At 38.8% G+C, this 14,559-nt stretch overlaps 1 protein-coding gene across 2 annotated transcripts in view; it reads right to left on the bottom strand.

The window, feature by feature from the left end:
• CSRP2 (cysteine and glycine rich protein 2) overlaps window positions 1–11,097 on the bottom strand; it is a 53,953-nt gene extending 42,856 nt beyond the window's left edge. The window contains exons 1-2 of one of the 2 annotated variants that reach the window (XM_045553324.1): window positions 10,985–11,097; window positions 9,251–9,439 (exon numbers count right to left, since the gene is read on the bottom strand). In XM_045553324.1, coding sequence (XP_045409280.1) covers window positions 9,251–9,261 — 11 coding nt within the window. In that variant the 5' untranslated portion in view covers window positions 9,262–9,439; window positions 10,985–11,097. The remainder of the gene's footprint in view (window positions 1–9,250; window positions 9,440–10,984) is intronic. The other variant, XM_045553326.1, reaches the window with a different exon arrangement.
• Between the last annotated feature and the right edge of the window lie 3,462 nt (window positions 11,098–14,559).

Here is a 14,559-nt window from a genome sequence, read left to right as displayed (position 1 = left end):
AATAGTTATTCAATTATCAGTTCTTTTTTTACTAAACTGAATCTTTGAGATGTGGTTTTTTTAAGATTTTTTATTTTTTCTTCCTGAGACAGAGTCTCTCTCTGTTGCCCAGGCTGGAGTGCCCTGGCGTCCAGCTAATTTTTTCTATTTTTAGTAGAGACAGGGTCTCAATCTTGCTCAGGCTGTTCTCAACCTCCTGACCTCAAGCGATCCTCCCACGTCAGCCTCCCAGAGTTGTAGGATTACAGGCCTGAGCCACCGCAGCCAGCCTGAGATGTGTTACTTTAGAGAGGCTTGATAGTGATAGGACTTTTCTCTTAAACTTACAGTGGCCCTGGAATTTGGTATTCCTGATTTTAACCATACAGATTAAAGGTGTAAGGAAGTTGAGCTATGTGGCATATTGCATTTCCCACAGATAGTCACCACACTGTACTCCACCCCATATACCTTTACAAGGCGATGCTGAGGCTCTTCCTGTCAAGGGTGGGGATTTACATTTCTTCCCCTCGAATCTGATAGGCTTGAGACCATGATGTAAGTGACCCTATGAGACTTCTGAAGCTAAGTCATAAGAGGCGATATAGCTTCTGCCTCGTGCTTTTGGACACTTGACCTCAAAACCCAACTGGCATGTTGTGAGGAAGCCCAGGCCACAAGGAGAGGCTGTGTGTGGGTGTTCCAGACCACAACTTTGTCTGCCATCCCAGCCAATAGCCAGAATCCGTGGGACCTGGGCATGAGGAAGCCTTCAAGATAACTCTAGCACCAGAAATTGTCAAACTGCACAAGAAAAAAAACCCAAGAGAGAATTGCTCAACTGAGCCAAGTAAAGCTCCCACATAGCAACAAACTATGGAAACGTAAGTCAGGACTGCCAATTATGCAGCAGTAAGTGCTCATCTTGTCTCTTGGTTAAATCAAGACTACTGGGAAAACCATAAAAGCCTGACAAAATTAGGGGGATACTTCAAACAACTAGGACATAGAAAAAGCCAATTACAAACTTTGTGTATACAAAATATAGTGTAATTTTATTTTTAAAAAATGTAATTTTTTGTACATAACTGAGCTCATTTTGGGGCATAGATTTTTGTCTGTTTTATTCATGCTATACCCTCAAGGCCTAGAACAGCACCTGGCACAGGGCTTAATAAAAATATGTTGAATGAATGAATGTATGAATGTTAACACATCTGGCAGAATAAGCACCAAAATTTACTTCCAGCAGATACAATCATGTGTAGTTTTTCTTCTGTCTTTCTTTTTTGTTTTTCCTAACTTCTCTACCATGATCATGGATTACTTGTATAAAATATTTGTAAGAGGCCATAGAGTTTTATAATAATTTTTAAATTAAAATATCTACATATACACAGTATCCAAATCTTTCGAAGCAAAATATCCTGTTTTAAAAAAAGGTACATGACAATAGACCTCAAGAGATGGTTTGTGTAGTGTGGGCAGGGCCAGTAATAAATGGAGATTTTCTTGGCCACCATAAGATTTCTCTACAAAGTATCATGGAAACACAGATTTCTGTCAAGGATCAAATTAATTATTTCACTTGTTTTATTGTCTTATGATCTTTTTATTTTAGCTCAGCTGGGATTCCTTTTGTCTGCCAGATTAAAAACATCAGATCATCACCTTATTCCAAAAAAATGCCCTGTGAGAAAGTCTCTTGCCACTACCACTGCTCAAATTTAGGATGCAAAATAGATTTCACTTTGCATGCCAATTCTGCTTGACCGCACTTACTGGTGATTAAGTAGCATGCTCTGGGGAAGATTCTAAGGGTACAATTATACCTGGTTGATTTGCAATGTCTGCCATGGATCAGGTATAGAGAGCGTGAGTGTGTGACTTGGTCAGTTGCTGTTGTCTTAATCTGTCTTGTATTAGATCTTACTTTGTTAAAAACTCTTGATCCTATTTAGCTTCTTATGATGAGATCAATATATGGTAGGCAGAATAATGGTCCCCAAAGCTGTCCACATTCTAATTCCTGAAACTGGGATAACAGTCAGTCTTGACTGAACTGAGAGAGAAGATGATCTGTTTGCTATGTAATTGGCAGTCTAGTTTGACTTTTCTTTCTATTGTTGTTACTGTGTAAACATGTTATGTCACATGGCAAAGGAGAATTAAGGGAGCAGATGAATTGAGTTTGCCAATCAGCTAAGGAAGTAGGGAGAGAACCCTGGATTATCCAGGTGGGCCCATTGTGCTCACAAGGGCCCCTGAGAGAGGAAGACGTAGGGGAGGAAGAAGTCAGAGGGACTCCTTTTGTGACTATAGAAAAGATAACCAGAGTGTTGGTAGAATGCAGACTGTTTGCTCTTGCTAGCTTTGAAGACAGATACAGGGAGCCAAAAGTTAAAGTGGACTCTAGAAGCTGGAAAAGGCAAGGAAACAGATGCTCCCCCACAGACCCCACAAAGGAATGCACCCTGCTGACACCTTGATCTCAGCCCAGTGGGATCCATGTCAGACTTCTAACACACAGCACTGTAAGATAATAAATTTGTGTATTTAAGCCACCGCTTTTCTGGTAATCTGTTACAGCTGCAATAGAAAACTAATACAAAAAATATGGCTTATTCTACCTTTAAAAAGGAAAGTGCTACTTCACAACCCCCTCCCAACAGCCGATCCATTGGTTTTTTCTGGATATCACTTTATTTTTTTTTATTTTTTTTTTTTAAATTTTATTTTATTTTTTTATTTTATTTTTTTTTTATTTATTTTTTTTTTATATATATTTTTTTTATTTCAGCTCATCATGGGGGTACATAAGTTTAGGTTATATACATTTTCCATGTCCCACCCATCCCCCCGAGTCAGAGTCCCAAGCGCGTCCGTTCTCATTCTCCCAACAGTGCACCTGGCACTCATCATGTAGTCATACCTCCATCCCCTCCCCCCCCCCACCTCCCCGGGTCTGCACCTTCAAGCATGACCATTCCCCAGAGGGTGTGCAACGCACTCATCATGTAGGCATACACCCATCCCCTCCCCCCACCCCCCATCCCAGTCTGATATCCAATTGGTATCCTTCCCTGATGTACATTTAGGTGATGATCAGGGAAACCAGTTTTCTGGTGAGTACATGTGATGCTTGTTTTTCCATTCTTTGGATACTTCACTTAGTATAATGGGTTCCAGCTCTCTCCAGGAGAACCAAAGAGATGTCGTATCATTGTTATTTCTTATAGCTGAGTAGTACTCCATGGTATACATATACCACAGTTTACTAATCCATTCGTGGATTGATGGGCACTTGGGTTGTTTCCACATCCTTGCGATTGTAAATTGTGCTGCTATAAACATTCGGGTACAGGTGTTTTTGTTAAAGAATGACTTTTGTTCTTCTGGGTATATGCCCAATAATGGGATTGCTAGATCAAATGGTAGGTCTACTTGAATCTGTTTAAGGTATCTCCATATTGCTTTCCATAGGGGTTGCACTAGTTTGCATTCCCACCAGCAGTGTATGAGTGTTCCTGTCTCTAAAGGACATGAATAGAAATTTTTCAAAAGAAGACATAAGAATGGCCAAAAAAAATATCAAAAAATGCTCAACATCCCTAATCATCAGGGAAATGCAAATCAAAACCACAATGAGATACCACTTAACTCCGGTGAGAATGGCCTTTATCAAAAAATCCCAAAACAACACATGTTGGCGTGGATGTGGATATCACTTTAAAACTCGTTGCCAGTTCCATCCAACAATTTTAGGATCAAGTCTCTCAACCTAATATATCATAGTAAACTGTATGAGAAGCAAGCAGCTTTTTATCAATGCTGATAAACAGTCTGTTTAATATCCCTTTCTCTCAAACAATTCTTGTCTATCCAGTAAGACCACAATTCTTTGAACGTTATAGCACAATATAAAATAAAGCATTTGAAATTGGAGTGCTGTGCAATACAAGGGAAGAGAAAGATTAATATTAGCTAGAATTATTGGCTACGGCTTTGAGGAAAAACTATAGTCACTGAATATCAGATTTGTAAAAAAAATAGTTACTATTTATTAAGAACCAACTATTGCTTTATATATGTTATCTCATTTAATCTACAGAACAATCTTATAAGGTAGGAATTATTGTCCCTATTTTACAAATGAGGAAATCAAGGTCTAATTCAGGAATTAACTTGGTCAAGTTTAAATAGGACTGTTGAAATTCTTTTGATGGGTCAGATAACATTTTCCTTTAGGGTAAAAAGATTTGCCCTCTGACCCCTTATTCTCTCAAATCCATAGTTTAATGACATGATACACCTTTTGGGGCTTTGGGAACATGTAGATGATTTGCTTTAATCTTAAGAACTAGGATTAGTTTTTTAAGAGGCAATAACCCTAATAATCTTTAATGACAGCCAAATCAGTGTTTATAGCAATGCTGCTCAAATTTTGCCACATTTTAGAAGCACTTGAGGAACTTTCCAAAATCCCAGTGTCCAGGCCACACTCTACACCAATTAAATACAAATCTTTGGAGTGGATTTAGACTCTAGCATTTTTTTAAAGCTTCCAAAGCAATTCTAAGTTTGGGAACTCCTGATCTACAACCAGGGACTGTATTTTCAGCAGTTATATCCTAGGCATTTAATTAGTTTATAGTATGTATTACATGAGTTTACTTTTTTTTTAACCGCCTTATTTTGAGGATTCACCAGAAAGTTAGTTTCTTGAGCTTAGAAGCTTACTGAAATTCAGGTTCTCTTAAAGTAGAGATTCATTTTCAATGGGTTTTAGATTTCTGAGTCAGCTGGTGATATTTCCTAACTTTTTTCTTAATTTGTATATATATTTTTTTCCATTTGCAATTCTTGTAATGCCCTCACTCTTGTACTTTTTCTATTTATATCACTAGTATGCGTTTAAGGAATGTCTGTCTTTCTAGTCTATTCCTATTAAGTCGGTCCTATTATATTGACATTAAGACAACTCAGAAGCAGGAAAACCTTTTAAATTGTACTGTAAATAAAGGAAATCCAAACAAAGACACTACCAGTCTTGTGATCTAACTTCTTACAGAAGAGGTAGTAAAAACTCATGTCCCAATGGGGCCAGTCAGGAAATCTAAATCAATGAAATGCACCAGTGTGTTTGAAGAGAGAATGACAGGGAAAAAGACAAGAAAGATAGAATAGACAGTGTCCATTATTGCCAGACCTTCCAATTTTTAAAGAAAAGCCAGTTAAGAGTCTATATATTTTTTAATGTCCGCTCAAAAAATTTTAAAATGCTGTGTTATTCAAACAAAACATGTCTATGCTTGGGACTCACTCCACTGCCACCCATGTGCAATGTTTTAAGCACACAGTGGCGGATATACGGGGGAGAGTATCCTTAAACAAGTGTCCTTGGAATCCAGCCTTGATTAGAATGATAGCAGATGGCGCAATCCTGATTTTATTTTTTTACTTGAGAGATGAAATCATTGACTCCTTGATATTGGGAATAAAATCAAATATTATTTATGTGAACTACATTATAGCATGGTAAATTACACAATTTCTGAAACATAACTGTTTGATTTATGACTAGGGATACTATCATAAGACTGAACAATTCTTCATTAATTAATATAATTGCCTAAATTACTGTTTTTGTAAGTTTGTATGGCTACTATTTATTCTGTGTTAACAGTATCAGTTAGTACAGAATTAGGGAATTAAGCCTGATCGTAGCTCTGAGAGATTTCACGGAATTGTGGTAACCGTGGTGTTTGAGACTAGAACAATTATTGAGGGACAGGATTTAAAAGTGAGCAAAGGGATTAGAAGCCAGGAAAATGGAGTTCATGTCGGTTTGTGGGCAAGTAGTGAAATTATTTACTTAAAAGAGATTTTGATAATCATGGGCAAATTTAGAACTCCATTTTTACGAATGCTTTTATCTCTTGGTTTATTCCAGTCATTATCTATTAAACTCAAAGCAGACATTCCTTTTTTCTTTGTTGCCTCATTATTAGCAAAACATGTGTAGCTCAAATTCACCATTTCTCTGACATTCTTCCCCTACTACCCTTCAGCTTTCATTTCCTTTGTGCTAGATGCTTTGAATTGCATGTAATAATACACACTGGCTGCAGTTGATTAGTTCTGAAGTTCTAAAGAGTGTTGAGATGAGTTACCTGCAATCTACAGCAGCTAGAAGCATAAAGAATCTTCTTTTTTCTTTTTTTAAATTTGCCTAGCTACCAACTTGCAAAATGCAATTTCCTCAATAAACTTACTGCTACTTTCCTGTCAGCTCCACCCTCTGGTCAGTTTCCCAAAGTATGTTAATGGTAAACTCTTAATTCCATATAGTAAAAGTAATATCCAAAAAGGCCAGTTTCCTTTAGCTCCTTCTCTTGTAAACTTGGCAGCAGCTACCAAAGGTGAAAAGGAAGTGATGATAATCATCCCTCATTTCCTAACATCACAGAATTTGATAGCTGGCAGGGATTCAAAACATATCCTGGTGAGCCCTTCTGTTTACAATGTGGGTAAGCGATTTGGCCAGTGGAGGTGCTGGACCCTAACCCTAAAGTCTTGACTTTCACCTCACTGTAAATCTTCTGACAGTTTTCAAGGCATTTCCATATTTGGTCCTTTTAACAGCACCATACAATAGTCAGGGCGAGAATTATTATCTCATTTTAGAAATGAATAAACTGAGTTTCCAAGGGACAGAAATATATTCAAGGGTCAAATAATTAGAAGCCAGAATTCTCCATCATATTCAGGACCTCTTAGAGGTTGAGAATGTCAAAGCCAGCTCCATTTCCTAAGTTTTCCAATACCTTTAAACATGAAGAAAGGACCCAACAGGATCACATATATTTTCAAATGCTTACATTCAACAAACCATCTCTTTTAACATGACTCCCAGCTTCTAAGGCAACTATAATGGACATAATGTCTAAAGTCTACATTTCAGACTTTAGTGAATACGAGGCCAGGCTAATGGGTCCTTGTGGATGAACCCTTGGAGGAGGAGGGTGTGACCCTTGGTGGGGAAAGTAAGGAGAGAGAGAGAGAGAGAGAGAGAGAGAGAGAGAGGAAGAGACAGATAAATGGAAAGACAGTGAGACCATAGCATCTTCATCTGATACCACAGCACCTGCCAAAAATAAAACACTCAGAACTCTGGTTTTCTCAGGTAGCTCCATAATTTCTACACAGAAGGAGCAACAATGGCTGGAATCTTTGGCTTAAGCTGCATTTGTGTAGTACTTTAAGATTAATAACACTTATCAAAAAGGAAGGTGTGGGTGGGGGTGGTAACTGACAGAGATTATTGGGAATGGGTGAAGGGGTGTGGTCCAATGAGAAATAGATATTTGGTATTTGTCCCCAGGTCTTGGCACACAGCTCCTAAAACCCATGGAATCTCTTAAGTGCTAGGAGTGATTTTTGGATGTTAGTGAGATGACTGGTAGCTGGGGATGGTCCCTCAATAGCTTCAGGATGGAGACTGGTTGCCAAAAAGTCCAAGGCATGACCTTGAGGAGGAGCTTGAGTTCCATCACCAGTGGCCAGTGATTTAATCAATCATGCCTACATAATGAAACCTTCATAAAAACTCTGAAAAACTCTTCGTAAATGGCACTCTTCAGAGAGCTTCTGGATTGGTGAACATATCAAGGTGCTGGGAAGATGGTGTTCCTGGAGAAGGCATGGAAGAGTTGTACTCTTTATATTAATAATATTAATAATAAACCAGTATTAGTCAGTAAAGCACTTTCCTGAGTTCTGTGAGCCATTCTAGCAAGTTATTGGACATGAGGAGGGGGTTATGGGAAACACTGAATTTGTAGCTCCTCAGTCAGAAGTGTAAGTGGCAACCTGAGACTTTGCACTGGTGTCTGAGATGAGGGTGGTCTTGTGGGACTGACCCTTAACCTGGGATGTGTGCACTAATTCTGGGAAGTTAGAGTCAGAATTGAACTGAATTGTAGGACACCCAGTTAGTGTGTGGAGAATTGGAGAATTTGGTGTCAGAAGTATTGTGGATGAACACAGTTCAGGGGGTTGGGCGGAAAAGAGCATCTAATCATCCTTGGCTCCCTCACCTGTTCTTTTGTCAGTGTAGACTGAGCCACCAGCTGACTTCCTTGACAGAGAAGGGAATACAAGCTCAGCTCAGACCTGGGAATCCTTCCTTCTTCCCTTCCTTTCCTCCTCTCTCTTTTCCCTCCCCTTCCATTCCTCCCTCCCTCCCTTCCTTCCCTCCTTCCAAAAATATCTATCAAGAATTCATCATGTTCCAGGCCTTGGGCTATAGAGTTGAACAGGGTTCTGAAGGCCCTACTCATATGGTGCTTAGAATCTAGTAGGGAGAAAAAGAAAAATAAACAAGATAACATAAGGTAAGTAATCAGTGGTGTGATGAAAACAAAAATAGGGCAATGAAATAAAGAGTATTTACCACACTAGAACTGGGCATTCTTCCCTCTAAAAATTTCCCAATTTCCTGGGATACCTCGCTTACCCTTTTTACTCTGATAAAACATTACTAAAGAATTCGTGCTATGGCTGCTGTGTACATACACACAGGTATAGCTATGCACAGCTGAGCACATGAACACAAATACATGAGGCGATGTAACATGACGAACAATGGAACAAAACCAGAACTTGCTGGGTCTCTTTGAGGCCATTACCTTGGGAAGTTAATCAAGTATTATTTAATACATTGAAACTGCCATTGCTAAAACAGTTTAAAAATTCTCTTTTGTGACTACCTGTAATCGAAGACCTTGTGGCACTTTCTTTTGAATAATCCTTAATCCTAGAAAAATGTGTTTTAAAAGACAGATTTAAATTTTGTCAGGAACCAAAAATGTTTGGGGGCCAATTCTGGGTAACATCTTTTTGGTTTACGAAGTGTGTAGCAAATCTAAAAGTGTTTTGAACTGGGGGAGTGGAGAGAAGTGAAGATAGCAGTTGGAATAAATGTGTCTATTTTGAAGACATGGTTATTTTGAGGGAGGCAACATTTTATTTGAATTAAAAAATTCTAATATATTCGCTATAAATCTGTCTCATTTATGCAAAGTAACACTTCTCCGTTTTTTGGCTAGACAGACACAGATTTCTAGAGAACAGAAATAGATTGCTTTAGAGATCATCAGTTCATTATTTTTAGTTCCTTTTTGTCTCATTTCTAGCAAAGCCCACTAAAGGGATTCTGTCCTCTTTTCATTGATTATGGCCTTAGATAAAGAATTCTTTAAATTCTCACCTCGTTACCATCCCTGGCTCTTTCCAGATCAAGCTGCTGAGCCTAGTAGCAGACTGAAAACTGTAGAAATATCTCACTGCGCAGATTCTCACAGTTTTTAAGGCATTTTCTGGTTTGGGCCTTTTAAAGCATCATGCAGCAGGCAGAGTGTTTATTATTGTTCCATTTACAAATGATTAAAATGGTTCTCTGAAAATACTAGAAATATGTACAAGGTTACATAACCGTGACCCAGAATTGGGTAGACTGTTTCCAAAGTCGCATTTTGATTCTACAAACTCTCCAGAACAACACTTTGTTAAGGGCTCGTTGAGAACTTGGGGAAAGCTCATGTCTGATTTTAAAATTCAGGATATTTTTATCATGTTTATCACCATTTATCCAAAATAACTTCAAAAGTTTTATGTGTTTGTGTTTCAGTGTTTACGAAATCATGAAGCTATTTTTAAATGGTTTGGTATTTATTTTGGACTCTAACCCAGATTTTGTTCACTACTGCGGTTTTCCATTGGTCAGCTATTTCTATGTTGGTAGTTGTTTATCAAGATTATGATCAGTTTAGGAGAAATTTGAGGAGGATAGCTCAGTAATTATTGGTGTCTTTGCTGTTCATCATTTGATAGATGGCTTTTTAGGAATATTTAAGAAGATGGAACTTGCTACTGATGAACTCGCCACTGAAATTACAGTCTTTCTTAAATTACAGGAAAACCATTCTTTTTTGACATAAAGCAACTCTTCTAAGTGCTGGAATGTATAATTTAAGGCTCTGACTACTACTTTTTATTTTTTCAAAGAATTTTCACATATGTTATCTCTACCAAGTCCTGCAAGTGGGAAGATAATGTAAATTCCTCCAGTTTTCAGATTAGGAAAAAGAAAGGCTAAATTTGCCTAGTGTCGTGTAGATAATTAGTGGTGGAACAAGAACCCCATCTAACTCCAGTTGCCTTTTGACCATGCTTTCTACATATTGACATAGTGAGAGTAATGATTGTGGACAACCAGCTAGTGTTTTAATATCTGAGAAAAATAACAGTTTGTATCCCTTCCTTTAGTGCCAAGACCCACCTACCAGCTCCTTGCTATCTTTGTCCAAATAAAAAATCTCTTAATCTTAGATCTCATTAGCTCCTCTTTTTTGGTATATATTTAAGGTATACAACATGCTGTTTTGATATTCTTATAGTGAAATGGTAACCGTAGTCAAGCAAATTAACACATCTATCATCCCACACAGTTACTTTTTTTTTTTTTTCCTGGTGAGAGAACCTAAAGCTACTCTTTTAGCAATTATCCTAAACCCAATACTATTATTAACTATTGTACTCATGTTGTATGTTCAAGCTCCAGACTTATTCATTTTACACTTAGGAGCACCTTTTGATTTAAAACATTGGCTACTCTTTTGCCAGAGCCCTCACTATCTGCAATATGTATTCTGCCACTTGGTTTGCATTTACTTTAACTCTCTAGCATGCTATTTAATCTGATTTTTAAAATTCTTCATGTATTCAACCCTAGTCTTGCCAATATAATGAGGTTTTTGTGGCTAGGAACTTACACATTTTTCCATGTGCAATTCAACTACCTATTTTATTTCTTTTTCAAGGTTTCTTGATTTTGGCTTTGGAAAGATCTATATTAAAAGGAAGATTTCCCCCCCTCCCTTTTTCTTTTTCTTTTTTTATCAATTACTTTCCTAAAGTAAAGACAATCAGAAAGGACCATTACCTGGTGCTGGTTTCTTTTTACATGTCACACTTTTTATTTTCTTCCTTGTGTTCTTTTCATTCAAACTGATGTCCAGATTCAAATGGTGAAGTGTCTTTGTCCATTTTGTGCTACTAGAACAGAACCAGAAACCTGGTAATTTATAAAGGAAAAAAATTTCTTTGACTCACCATTCTGGAGGCTGCAAAGTCCAAGGTTGAGGGGCTGACTCTGGTGAGGGCTTTCTTGCTGTGTCATCGCATGTCAGAAGGGTGAAGGGCAAGAGAGCACGTGCCAGAGACTGAGCAAGAGGGGGCAGAACTCACTTTTATAACAATCCTACTCTTGCAATAACGAACCCACTCTGACGATAACATTAACTCATTAAAGTCATTAACGTCTGCCTCCATGGCTCTGCCCTCATCACCTAATCACCTCTCAACACTGTTGCATTGGGGATTAACTGCCCAACATATGAACTTTGGGGAACACATTTAAACCATAGCTTGAAGTTTGCCACATAATTTATGGGGCTCAGTGCAAAATAAAAATCTGAGGCCCTTTTTTCAAAAAGGAGAGAAAAATTGCCATTAAAGGTCCTAAACTATAAAGCTTTCATCTTTAAAAATATTTTGTTACTTATAAAACATAAGAGGGGTAATCATGATATGTGAGTAACAACAAAAACTTAAAAAGGAAAATGTTAAGTTTCAGTCTGAAACTTCCAGTTCTTGGCGTGCTAATGGCTTAAGAACGAAAAGACACGCCAAAGTTAGGCAAGCATGAAAATGAGGTTTACTGAGGAGGGAAAGACAGGATTACAGGGCAAGACTAAGATACAGGTTTACAGAGCATGGTACATACACCATGGATGACGACCGGGCCCATTGTCACAGCAGGGCAGGCAAAAGGAAGGGCAAAGAGAGAGAGCTTGGGCCAGGCGTGGTGGCTCACGCCTATAATCCTAGCACTCTGGGAGGCTGAGGTGGGTGGATCGTTTGAGCTCAGGAGTTTGAGACCAGCCTGAGCAAGAGCGAGACCCCCATCTCTACTAAAAATAGAAAGAAATTAGCCAGACAACTGAAAATATATAGAAAAAATTAGCCGGGCATGGTGGCACATACCTGTAGTCCCAGCTACTCGGGAGGCTGAGGCAGTAGGATTGCTTGAGCCCAGCAGTTTGAGGTTGCTGTGAGCTGGGCTGACGCCACGGCACGCTAGCCAGGGCAACAGAGCAAGGCTCTCTCTCAAAAAAAAAAAAAAAAAAAAAGAGAGAGAGCGAGCTTGGCTGTGGTCTGCGTCCTATTTTATAGTGTCCTGGTAGGAACCTCATTTGTGGTTCAGAGGTCACCATGGAACCACTTTGATTAGACAGGTGGGAGTCACATGACCTGAGCCTTAACTATGCATGTGGGTTCTAGGTCACTTCCAGACTTTATGGTATCCACGTGGCTTTGCCTGTGGGCTAGAGAGTCCTCTGCATTCTTTTGCAGCTGGTGCACCAAGTTCTGATTGGCAGGTTCATAGGGTAGTCCACGAAGATGGGGGCAGCAGCACCTACTTTCGTACCTAGGAGATCCAGAATCCCTCACTATCTACCTAACAAAAATATTTTTGATGTCATAATTTTACATAATAAAATAAAATAATACCACTTTATTATTGTGAAATCTTGATTGATCCTAAGATTTTTCAGGCTCAACTTTTCTGCACATTCATTTATAAGATCATGACAATCTGTACTTTCCCATCAGTATAATTAAAAGCAATGCCAGTCTTGGCAAATGTAAGATGGCAAATAATTTTTGATAATTTGTAATTTTTAGAAGTTTTTTTCTGTTGATGCAACTGTTACTGGAGCTGTTAAGAATATTTTATAGTCTGACAACATTGGCATAAATTTCTGATAAATTATTTTGATACAAAAATTTTAGGATATATATAGGGCTGATGATTCCAGGGGATTAATTTTTCTAAAAAAAAAAAATTAACTCTTCGTACAAGTCGGCTTTGTGTAAGTCTGAATTTAATTTTAAATGCTAAGTTCATACAATGGTATTTTAATTTTTTCTCTGGGGTTTTCTGGAAATTGTGGAGGCCAATACAAGAAACTGAAAGAGGCTTTATGATATGTATATAATTGAAAATGTCCTTTTATGAATTCTATTGCTGTATCTTTAATTACAAGAAAATTAATTTTAAAACTGTTTTCCCTGTTAATAATTGTTTCAGTCAAAGCTTCAGATGAAAATAGAGACCTTTGTCATTGAATGTGAAAATTTTTTAATGTAATTTCCATTTCTAAGCCTGTAGACATTTGCTTTGCAATATTGCAGCAGTTTTCAAAACCAGAGATTGTGAACTCTTTCAAGAATTCTAACAATTCCCTGATATGCTCTATTTCCATGTCCACGTGTACACACTTTTATTTTGTAATAACGCACTGGTCAAGTTTACTGTCTAAGTGCCAGCAATTATAGTCCCTGTTAATATTTCTGCAGACAGCCAGGGGCGGACGCGCCAGCATTTCCACTGCAGGTCGTGGTGCTGGCTGCACACAAAGCCCTTCTTCCTCTCTCCTGTGATTTCTGCCATTTCCACTGCCGCTGCTACTTCTGCTGTTGCTGCCGCCAATCTAAGCCCAGGTTCCAGTCTGGCTGTCCCCTGGGGACTGCCCCACGACACTGCTGTGCGTGCCTGCTGCCCGTCGTGCCCGTGGATCTGAGCCCTTCGCGCGTGGGCTGCTGCCGCACCACAGCCGCTTGCCCGCACTGCAAGCATCTTCCCTCTGCTCATGCGCACTCACCATTGTCCATCAGACCTCACTACAAAACACAAACTCAAAGGTAAAATATTAGCAATTTTAAGACACTAGAGCAGAGCATTAAACTAAGTTCGGGTCCTGTGCAAATGCAGATTACACGCTCATGAAGCCCATTCCGACCATTATGCCTTTCTGAGCAATTGCTTCATCCCGAAATCAGAGATTACGCGGCAAAGTTAGAACTCACCAGTTTCCATTGCTCTGCTTGGCTTTGTGACACTGTCCAACATCAACCCCACCCGTGCGTTTCTCCATCCTTGCCCCCGCGAGGTTTATTGTCCTCACTCTTGGATACCACCTACCCTTGCTTACCTACTAACACTGCTTGCTTTGTGGGTACTGCCCCCTTTCTCGGTTGGTCCTGCTTATTGCCTTTCTTGTCCATTTCACTAACTCTTGTTTATTTCACTCCTCTTTGTCCCTCATTTCTGCCTCATTCCTAGTGCCTGGGATCACTTTGCAAATAAACTACCTGCATGCATACCTTTGTCTCAGATTCTCCTCTTAAGAGAACCCAGATTCTAACAGTTAGTACAGTGCTTGGCGATAGGATTTTGGATGGCATTAATTTTACTCAGGATATGATTAATCATGGCCACTAACCATGGCTGTCGCCCCATTTTCAGATACCAACATTTGCTCATTAAGTCATTCAGCAAACATTAATTGAGCACTTACTCTGTGCCAGGCACAATAAGTAGGAAACAAAATACAAAAATCTCAGCTTTTGTGGTGGTCACATGATAAGTGTTATGGAGAGAAATAAAGAAGG

Source organism: Lemur catta, chromosome 6, assembly GCF_020740605.2.
Source record: "Lemur catta isolate mLemCat1 chromosome 6, mLemCat1.pri, whole genome shotgun sequence".
In the NCBI taxonomy this organism is placed as follows: domain Eukaryota; kingdom Metazoa; phylum Chordata; class Mammalia; order Primates; family Lemuridae; genus Lemur; species Lemur catta.
The sequence above is the reverse complement of the archived record's forward strand: the minus strand, read 5'-3'. Positions and strand labels throughout refer to the sequence as shown.